Raw genomic sequence first — 10,879 nt, forward strand, 5'->3', positions numbered from 1 at the left:
CTGTTAAAGGACCCTATTAAGCACGGATCGGAATGACGGAACGGATTCTGCTAGAGATTTCTAGTGAATTCTTGACCCGGCTGTTCCGTCCGATCGGAACGTGTATATTTTCTCAATTCCGGACGGATCGGGCGAGTGTTTCTGACCGCACAAGTTTTAAAACATCATTGTATTGGAAAAACATCATTAGTAGACCTATTCTGTAACTCTTAACAACAGTTCGGTATCGTTTTATATTGTTATAACGATACAAATACGATACAATACGATACGTATCGTTATATTGTTATGTTGAATACAGCTTTCGCACTCTCTCGAACACCGATACAGCATGTTAAGTTGACAAATTCTTCGCCGTTTGCAGTTTTTTAAACATAATTAATAAGATTGTTTTTTCATTCATCGTTTTATGTGTTTCAAAATATATTTTCATACAAGCTCCAGTAAGCTGATGTTCGGCAATATCCAGATATAAATGTAAAATTATCCAAACAATACGACTTCGCCAAAAATATGTAGTTGAAATCATAAACTTTGGGTCCAAAGAGCACGCACTCCCACGTTAAAATTAAACCTGTCTAATAATACAAAGTATTGTTTACGTTTCTTACAATTTCTTATCTCATGTTCCGTTCACGCATGTTCCGTTCCGTAAAAAATTTCTCTACCCGTCCCATATAGCAAAAACGGAACGGAATCTGGTTATAAAATATATTTTATTCTTACAATTCAGTATTTTAGAGTACTCACATTAATGTTATTGGCAAGATAATTAAACAAATTATGTATGTGATCGCTTCAGTCGCATCAAAATAACAAAATATCGGTGAATTATGCATATTAACCTGCGACCGATGTGACATTCCGTTCCGTTTTGGCTACATGGGACTGGTAGAGCAAACTTTTACGGAACGGAACTGGAACGGATCGCTCAATTCCAGTGAGAAATCCGATCCGTCATTCCGATCCGTGCTTAATGGGACTGCACCCTTAGCATAACTCATATGTGTACAATAGTACAATTCTGGTTGCGTGGGTCCATATCTATAAGGTCTATGCAGGTCTATGGTCGTCACACGATTGAGGCCAGACATTGAATTGGATCCACGGTGGACTTAGGTTAATGAAACTGCGAAAGCTGTATTTTCGTTTGAGTCGGTCATAAAATTCTCTCGTGAAAAACATGTGGCTAGAGGAATGCGACAGCTTTGCCGAGCTCTGCCGGGGATACTTACCGTATTATCTGCTAATAGTTCTGCCGATCTTCATCATCATCTCCCCGGTGAACCCGGTGACTGCCTCCAACGAGTTTCCTGTGTATCGTATGCACCAGTATGATTTGCACGGGGTTCCACACGGTAAGACATCGGAATTGTCTGTAATGATCTGCCGGAGATCGATGTCTCATCGGTCTTTAATCGTGATGTATCAGGTTGCCGAAGCGCGCCCATTTCTTTGGAGGCGAGATCTCTAGCTGGATGGAGCACTTCCAGGCACTGCGTCGTTGCGAGAGCATTGGATATCACACCGTCTGTCTTCCAGTCAATTAGAAGTAAGGCTGGTGCATTGATAATCATTCTACCTAAGAAGATAAACGAACTTATAGCAGAGGAAAAACAAGTTGGTATAATAGATTGGATTAAAACTATTGTAGTTCAAAATATTTCTTCTAAAATAAGACTGATGTAAACAAACTAGATTTGTTTGTTGGAAATTAGAATAAATTGACAATACTTGATATTGATTTTAGCACATTATGAGTCTAGAAGAGTCCATGATGTATGGTTCTGAGACATTAATACCAGTGTACTTTGCCCTGTGGCATCCAGAACTTCAAATGATTCTGGATGATATTGCAAGTGGTTTTATTACAGATGACAAGACTGGCTCAGCAGCAGAGGCTATATATAATTCAATTTCAGCTAGCGGTTACCAAGTGGTAGTAACCACTGGACAAGCGCTTCCTAAAACAGATGTTAAAGTTGCCACCCTACATGGCAAACTAACTGGAACTGGCACTGAAGAGAAATTACCTACCATAGCGATAGTGACATATTACGATAGTACTGGTGTGGCACCTGTAAGTCCATTAGTGTCCTGTGTCATTTATAATATAAAAATGTTTACTACTAGGAAAACTTAGAATTTTCAGGCAATTCTTTAATTTTTTACTCTTAAAAATTATAAATTTTTATGGAATTTTACTGGTATTTGGTGAAATTTTTAGAATTTTACTTTTAAATTTATGTCTATTTTAAATAGTTTTTAAAATTATTTTTCTTGATAAAAATTGATTATTAATAAGTATGGGATCCACATACATTCTCGTTAAGACTTGTGAAAAAGATTCATATAAAAGATTTATATAAATAAAACTAAATAAAAAATAGATTGATTAAGGAACATTAAAAAGTATAATAAAATTAATTTACTTCAAGGATGTGTTAAAAAATTCTTTAATCTTACTTAGAGTATCAGATTTTTAATTTGAGTAAACACACTGAGTCAACATAGATAAGTCATGATTCATGTTTAAATATATGGTATTACAGGAATTATCATTTGGTGCGGACAGTAATGCTTCCGGTGTAGCTATGCTATTAGAAATAGCAAGACTATTCTCCGCTTTATATTCCACTAGTCGAACAAGACCACAATATAATCTCGTTTTTATCGTGACTGGAGCTGGTAAATTAAATTATCAAGGTAGTAAGAAGTGGTTAGAGGATCAATTGGATGGGGTTGAAGGCTCTGTTATACAGGTAATACAATATTTACGACTAATTCTATTCTATTTCCTATATAATAAATTCTTTTTTATATTTTTGTTTTTTTACATTACACTATATAGAGATTTTCTGTAATGTAATTAATGTTTGGAAATATATTTATAGGATGCAGCTTATGTAATATGTCTTGATACAGTTTCCGCTAGCAATAATTTATATGTACATGTGTCAAAGCCACCTAAAGAAAATTCTTCGGGTGGTTTGTTCTATAAGGAACTTAAAACTGTTTCGCAAATATTCAACACTGTCACTGTTGACGGCGTGCATAAGAAAATAAATCTTGCGGAAGAGACATTAGCTTGGGAACACGAGAGATACAGCATTCGGAGATTACCAGCTGCTACATTATCTACGTTAAAAAGTCATGAAGATTCAACTAGAACTACTATATTAGACGTTTCTAGAGAAGGACAAGTAGACAGATTATACAAACATACCCAAATTGTAGCAGAAGCATTGGCACGTCATGTATATAACTTAAGTTCTAGTCAAATCTTTGCTGGACCATTGGTATGTTTATTGCTATAACTTACTAACTTTTACATTCTTGATTGTATTATCTCTTTTTATTTTATATATATTTAGAAAATATAAGAAAATGTAAGAGTAAGAGAACTATTAGATTATATTAGAAGATAATTTTAATCTATGTTACATACATTTAATAATATAAGAAATGTAAGAGTATAAGAGAACTATTAGATTATATTAGAAGATAATTTTAATCTATGTTATATAAATTTGATAATTAAATATATTATAGTAAATAATATTTAGACAAAGCGCATGAAAATGTATATAACATCTTCATAAATCATACTTTAGATGAAATTCTTTTTATAGGATGTGTCAAAAGAATCACTCTCCTTATGGTTTAATTACTTTGCTTCTCAACCAAGAGCAGCATCATTACTAGTGGATAAAAATAATTTATTAGTCGGTACTTTGAAGGAAGCAATGGCAAGATATTTAGGAGAAGTAAAAATCACTCTCCATACTCCTGATAAACAAGATCCAGAATTTGTATTCTATGATGTTACAAAAGCATCTCTGAATGTATATAGGTAAAGTATATATATTTTATATGTATATTTGTAATACACAGCATACGATATTGATTACATGTGTAATTATTTTTATTTTATTTACAGTGTAAAGCCGGCTGTGTTTGATCTTTTTCTTACTATTGGTATAGTTTTGTATTTGGGGATATTGTATATAATTGTGCATAATTTTCCACATGCCTATGCTCTGGCAACTAGACTTTCTGCGAAGAGTAAGACGACATAAATCTTATTCTTTATGTTTACATGCAAAAATACCTGAGCTTTTTTTAATATCAATTTTCAATAATGTTGAATAATCTATATTGTAAAAAAGTTGACTAGTTCTTAGATAATGTATTTCTCCTAAAGTACTCCAAAACTATGTATACTGATACATATATATTGTATTTAGATATTTAAAAGCAAATGAAATCCAGTACATATTTGTTGTGTGTGTATGTATATATATTTATTTCATGAATTTTTAATTATAAAATAATTATGAAATACTTATAATGTTCAACAATATGTTACCATCATTAATCTCTTCCAATAAAATTCAGAACATTGAGAAAATTAGCTTTTTTAACTTTTAATTAGCTTTAGATAGTTTATTTTTTAGAAATTTGCTTATGAGAAGGAATGCGTGCGCGCGCGCGTGTGTGTGTGCGTGCGTGCGCGTGCCTGTGTGTGTAAAAAGTAATTTAATTTCAGTAATTTTAACAAATTTTAATTATTATTAAGAATAAAATGAGAAAATGTTAAAGTTTTCTTTTTAATATTTTCCATACGGGAATATTTTTTTCTTTTATAATTTTTTAAATATTGGCAAATTGTTAATTTAGGAAAAAGTAAATAAGTTAATGTGTTTTAAAAATAACTACATAATTAAAGTTAAAAATTAATTTATTTAAAATTAACTTACATAATTAAAGTTAAAAATTAATTTATTTAAAATTAACTAAGTTAAATCAAACGTTTTTAACTTTTTAACAAATAATTTTACTTATTTTAGTAAATTTATATTGCAAACATTTTACGAATGTTTTTAATCATGAATATTATAGTTGCATAATAATTGTTTGGAAAGTGTGTTTGGCGCGACAAGGATATCTTACATCTCTAAGTGTGAAACTGGTTTGACTACTTTAGACTCACTCAGGTATGCTACTATATTTTCATCTATAAGTTATCTGTCTGCTGTATTCAGGTCTAAATAATACTGCGCGTAAAATGTATAGAAATATAAAAAGTATATTTATTTTGTGATTATCATATTTATAAAGTAAATAAAACTATTATGTAACTTAATATTTTTTATACAGTTTTTAAATATCAAGATGTTAAATGGAATATCAGTCGGACAGTGAATTCTTTAGTTGCTTGCATTGAGCCTCAATTAGCAGTTATAGTGAAAGCTGGTACATGGAAAAACGAACGCATAATTGTTTCACCTCAACGAACGGAGATCGTATTATCAAATGGGAGAAAAGCACTTAATTTTTGTGCCAACAATTACCTGGGTCTAGCGGTAAGATAAGAATAATAAACTTAGCAATGTATTTGTATTGCTGCTAGCATATTGCTCATTATATCACGTGTTACTATCAAAACTGCAGTAACTTTTGCATCTATTGGTAAATTGATGCCTTTACGATAGAAAAATTTTACGATAGAAAAATTTTGGATAGTAATTTGTCAAGCAACTTTAAAATCATTATCAAAATTTGTGCTATTACCGTTATATTGCCATGATAATTTATAGAATTACACTTTGTTGTTATATTGCTGACAACATGAGGTAACTTTAATGCTATCTTGCTGTTAAATTGTTGACGATACTTACAATGTTGCCTGTGTGTTGTTTTAATGTTAATATATTCCAAATCGTTGAAAACGAATATAAAAGCAAGTTATCAACATAAGCAATCACAGATTTGGACGATTTTGCTTAGACATATTTTATCTGAATATCAAATGCGTAATAGAATATTATACGACATGATTTTATAAAAATTGAATAATGAAATTTTTTTAAGTGCAGGATAATAAGGACGTTATTAATGCAGCAAAGATTGCACTCGATAGATACGGTGTAGGTTTAAGTTCCGTCAGATTTATATGTGGAACACAGGAAATACATGTCGAATTGGAAAGGATGCTTGCCAAGTTCCATGGTAGGGAAGACACGATACTCTATGGGTCCTGTTTCGACGCAAATGCTGGTATCTTTGAAACTTTGTTAACTACCGACGATGCGGTGGTGAGCGATGAGCTAAATCATGCATCTATCATCGATGGAATACGATTGTGTAAAGCAAAAAAATACAGGTGGCTTTTTTTGTGATTGCACGATTAAGAAACATTAAAAGATATAACGAAATAAATTTCAAAGCTGCATTAAAAAACTACCTCTTACCTAGAAATTTTGAATAAAATTGTTAGAAAATCTGTTGTAAAAATTTGTCGAGAATTTTTACAAAATTTGTATACTTTCTCTTCTCATTTGTAATGTTAAGGTACAAACATAGAGATGTGATGGATTTGGAAAATAAGCTTCAAGAAACCAAGTCAGCACGTTTACGCCTTATTGCAACCGACGGAGTATTTTCTATGGATGGTACCGTCGCACCGTTGTCGAAGATAATCGAGCTCGCTAAGAAGTACGATGCTATCACATTCGTAGATGATTGCCATGCCACTGGATTTTTTGGCAAAACCGGCAGGTATATCTGTAAAATTACTCTATCTGTTAACAAGCATTGTACAACTATTTCTCTATTTAATTTCTTTCAATTTCATTCCAATCTAGAGGTACAGAAGAGTATTTTGATCATCTAGGAGACATTGACATTATTAACTCTACATTAGGAAAAGCTCTTGGAGGTGCGGCTGGTGGCTATACGACCAGCAAGAAAGAGATTATAAGTTTGCTAAGACAAAGAAGCAGACCATATCTGTTCTCGAATTCGGTACCCCCGCCTGTTGTTGCATCAGCAATTAAGGAAGTATTATATTATAGTTATTATACTTAAGCGTTTCTATAAAAAGTGTATATTATTTTAAAATAGGAAAAAAAGGAAATAATATATTAGGCTTATTCTATTTAAATTTTTTAAATTTAAATTACTTTAAACGTTACTAATAGGTGATGGATCTTATAACGGACAGTACAAAATTTTTGGATCGTTTAGCAGGCAATACTGAGCATTTCAGGAATGCGATGATCTCTGCTGGCTTCACTATCAGCGGTGATAATCATCCTATCTGTCCTGTTATGCTAGGTGATGCAAAATTAGCAACAACATTTGCAGATAAAATGATGGGTATGTGTATATGTGTATAAATTATAAAATTCCCCCTCCCCAAAAACAAAACTAAATGATAAAATATACAGCGGCTGTACCATGTTGCGTTCATCAAAGTTTTACGATTTGTTTTGCTGCATTATATGAAAATGTTTGTTCTTATAGAAAAAGGAATTTATGTCATTGGGTTTAGCTATCCTGTAGTGCCGAAAGATAAAGCAAGAATACGTGTTCAGATTAGCGCAGCGCACACAACTGAAGATATAGATCGTGCTGTGAATGCTTTCATACAGATTGGAAAAGAACTTGCAGTAATTTAATAAATATATTTTCGATAACGGCACAAAAACTGAGTAATCCAATCTATCTTCAATATGTATAATTTTATTTCATTATATAAATAAATAAATTATAATGTTAACGCTATATATATTTATATTGATTTGTATTATACAAATTAGATACAAATTAAATTGTAAGTATATAATGCATGCGAATGAACATTGAGTTTATTAACACGTGCAATAACAAATATCTTAAAATCAAGTAGTATATTAAAGGTGTACCTCTTCTTTTTATACAAATTTTCAACGCACCAGGTTGCAAATGTATAAAACCTTGAATTAGATGTAAAGTATTATATTGTTATTTAACATTTATTACATCGATGCTAAGGTTTATATGGCTTAACGAGATTTTCCGAAAATTCTTTGACTTGTTGAACTCCACGCACTTCCCTTTCTAGTAATGGAAGTTGTGTGACGTGAAAATCTTCATAAAGATCCAATATCTTAAAATAAAAAAAATTTATCCTTAAAAAATTTATAATATATATATATATAATATATATATATATATATATATATATATATATATATATATGTATGTATGTATAGAATATTATATATGTATATATATAGATGTGTATAATTAAAAAAAAATTACAATTAAGAAGGTATTCTCTTTCGAAAGGTTAAAAAAACGTTTAAATTTAATTTTATTAATATTTGATGTTTTAAAAATACAGCAGGAATAGCATAAATAGCGACATACATTTTTTTAATATAAAACAATTATCAAGATTTTTACAATAAATCATAAGATTTTTAAAAGGACTGTCATTTATCAAGTTTATTCATTTGTCAATCTTTCAAAAGAGAACATTCTTCAAACATTAGTCATAAATTCAATATTCATTACCTGATCTAGATATTTATCTTGAATTTTATGCCTTGCAAGACACAACCGACAAGGAGTATCTCCCTCTTTCAAAAATAACAGTTGATTCACGATAATGTTATGGGTATCAATACCATATTTTGTTAATTCTTGTACAAGTCGTTCTGTCTCATAAAGCGACAAAAATTCTGCTATGCAGACACATATAAATGTCGTCTGATCGGGATTTCTGAACTGTTCGTTGACTTGTCGAATGACAGCAAGCATCTCCTCCATCTTATTAGAGAATGTATCTACATTGAAATCTGTTAATCCCAATAATGAACTTATCTGTAATAGAAAAATCTTTTTTGAATTATATAATTAGGGTAAAATATTTGATATAATTAATTTACGTATTAATCTAGATCAAATAAATTATTATTTATTTTAATTCTAACTTGTGTGATAAAGGGGCTAATCTTCATTTTTAAACGCATCAATTTTCCCAATCCTTTTTCAACCACTTGTGGAAACGATAGTAGCCTCAATGTATGCCCAGTAGGTGCAGTATCAAATACCACAACGGAAAAATTCATTCCTTTTACAAGCCTATTATCAAGTAAATATTAATTAGTATAAAAAAAAGATAGGAAATCGAATAGATCTTATATATCTGTAATTTTATTTGATCACAGAAAGAAATTGTTCTATTGGTAAATTTGAGAAAAATTAGAAAAATATAAAAATTATAAATTTACTTCATAACTTCTGCATAGCTCATTGCTTCATCTATACCAGGAAATGCACCAACAATTTCTTGCATAACATTTTTACTTAATCTCATTGCTTCTCCTCCTGAAACTTTAGTATTTGTCTAGTAAGTTTACTATGATAAAAATTGTACAATTGCTTATGACATAAAAGATATTTAGAAATTAACAGCATATTATGTATAGTTTTCTTTATTATTTATTTTAATTACATTTATTTTATGTTATAATTATGTACTTTTAATTATCATATTGATAATTCTTAATGAAAATTATTTGTTTTGAATGTAGACTCAAATAGTTGAATAGAAGTGTTTTAAAGACAAACCTGCTTCACTATCAAAGTATTCCTCTGGTAATTCTGTAATGCCAACATTAGGATCGATCTCCATTGCAAATAAATTGTCAAAACCTTTAACTTTAGTGGGTACTTTGCTAAATTTCTGATCAAATGCATCAGAGATATTGTGTGCTGGGTCTGTGGAAATTATAAGTACACTCTCCCGAACTTTGGACAGCTGTACTGCCAATGAACAACTGTAAAACAGAGATTTAGATTAGTTTAATTTATTTATTTAGTGCAAAGCAGATAGAGTATGTGACACAAAAACTTTTTTTATTTCAAGAAAAACTTGTAAAAAATAAATTCAAAGAAAAACACAGATGGTTCAGAAATTTTTAGTTTTGTTAAAAAAGAGAATTTTTTAAGATTGTGTGATAATGACAAAAAATAATTATATTATTTAATATTATATCTTTTTATGATTATTTTCTAATATAAATATTATAAATAGAAAAAACAAAGTTATTTAATTATATGTAATAAAGTGATAATAATTTTAAATATAATATGACAAAAAAATAAAGTAGAAAGTGGAAACTAATGGACGCGCACAGGAAGGCGAGGTTGCAGGTGATACGCCGATTCGATGAGAACGTCAAACGAGATCTTTTTACTGATTCCCATCACCGCGGTAGGTATAATTGACAGGATGATAACTTTCAGGTTATGTGTACCTGCAAGTCGTCTTTCCGACTCCGCCTTTGCCGCCCACAAATATCCACCGCAAGGAACGTTGCTCGATCACGTTCTTGATGGAGGGTTCGTACTCCTCCATCGCCTCGTTTTCGGCAGTACTCATTTATTTGCTGTTGATAATGCGTAACACACCGGAGAAAATTTAGCGCATACCTCTAAAAAATCGTTGCGTCACCGTGTATGTATTGGATAAAATGTAAAAAGCACGCACAATGACACGATCTCGGACCTCGGACTGAAGCTTCGCGCACAACGTGGCGCGTCATTAAATGCCAAGATCTGTTTGCAGTTACACCTTCTGTACCTCGACGTCCTCGACTTGTGTGTTCTCTCTCTCTCTCTCTCTCTCTCTCTCTCTCTCTCTCTCTCTCTCTCTCTCTCTCTCTCTCTCTCTCGTAACACTTGTATTATTTTATTAACATGGATAAAATTATTAATTTATTAATTATTTGTTGCTTAATATACGAGAAAAATTAGATTAAGAATAATGAATTATATTATATTATAGTTACAAATTTTACTACGCGCATATTAAAAAAAAATCTTTTAGAAAGCAACGTTAAATAAATTAAATTCCCTTTTTCCATTAAAAAACTTGTATTGTAACGTTTAAAAGAACATTAATCTGCATTGATTGATTTATATATATGTATAAAACTTCTTTTGTATTAATAAAATAAAAATATTTAACATTAGAAAATTTTTATTATTTTAGATAAAACATAGTTTACACAGTATGTATGTAATATAGATTATTTATATTTTA

At 30.6% G+C, this 10,879-nt stretch overlaps 3 protein-coding genes across 3 annotated transcripts; 2 read left to right on the forward strand and 1 right to left on the reverse strand.

Moving 5' to 3' along the window:
- The first annotated feature begins 1,041 nt into the window (after nucleotides 1-1,041).
- LOC105835052 (nicalin) lies at nucleotides 1,042-4,411 on the forward strand. The gene is made up of 7 exons (XM_012677997.3): nucleotides 1,042-1,358; nucleotides 1,433-1,620; nucleotides 1,751-2,080; nucleotides 2,553-2,762; nucleotides 2,895-3,299; nucleotides 3,633-3,853; nucleotides 3,941-4,411. The coding sequence occupies exons 1-7, from the start codon at nucleotides 1,184-1,186 to the stop codon at nucleotides 4,077-4,079; spliced, it is 1,668 nt and encodes a 555-aa protein (XP_012533451.1). The 5' UTR covers nucleotides 1,042-1,183; the 3' UTR covers nucleotides 4,080-4,411.
- Nucleotides 4,412-4,780: 369 nt separating this feature from the next.
- On the forward strand, nucleotides 4,781-7,567 carry LOC105835050 (2-amino-3-ketobutyrate coenzyme A ligase, mitochondrial). Its single transcript, XM_012677995.3, has 7 exons — nucleotides 4,781-5,087; nucleotides 5,161-5,366; nucleotides 5,880-6,166; nucleotides 6,355-6,561; nucleotides 6,648-6,840; nucleotides 6,984-7,161; nucleotides 7,309-7,567. The coding sequence occupies exons 1-7, from the start codon at nucleotides 5,069-5,071 to the stop codon at nucleotides 7,461-7,463; spliced, it is 1,245 nt and encodes a 414-aa protein (XP_012533449.1). The 5' UTR covers nucleotides 4,781-5,068; the 3' UTR covers nucleotides 7,464-7,567.
- Nucleotides 7,568-7,571: 4 nt separating this feature from the next.
- On the reverse strand, nucleotides 7,572-10,475 carry LOC105835051 (ATPase ASNA1 homolog). Its single transcript, XM_012677996.3, has 6 exons — nucleotides 10,092-10,475; nucleotides 9,403-9,611; nucleotides 9,063-9,165; nucleotides 8,763-8,913; nucleotides 8,344-8,652; nucleotides 7,572-7,933 (listed from the first exon to the last, which is right to left on the reverse strand). The coding sequence occupies exons 1-6, from the start codon at nucleotides 10,214-10,216 to the stop codon at nucleotides 7,814-7,816; spliced, it is 1,017 nt and encodes a 338-aa protein (XP_012533450.1). The 5' UTR covers nucleotides 10,217-10,475; the 3' UTR covers nucleotides 7,572-7,813.
- Nucleotides 10,476-10,879: the final 404 nt, after the last annotated feature.

Source organism: Monomorium pharaonis, chromosome 1 (assembly GCF_013373865.1).
Source record: "Monomorium pharaonis isolate MP-MQ-018 chromosome 1, ASM1337386v2, whole genome shotgun sequence".
Taxonomy (NCBI): Eukaryota; Metazoa; Arthropoda; class Insecta; order Hymenoptera; family Formicidae; genus Monomorium; species Monomorium pharaonis.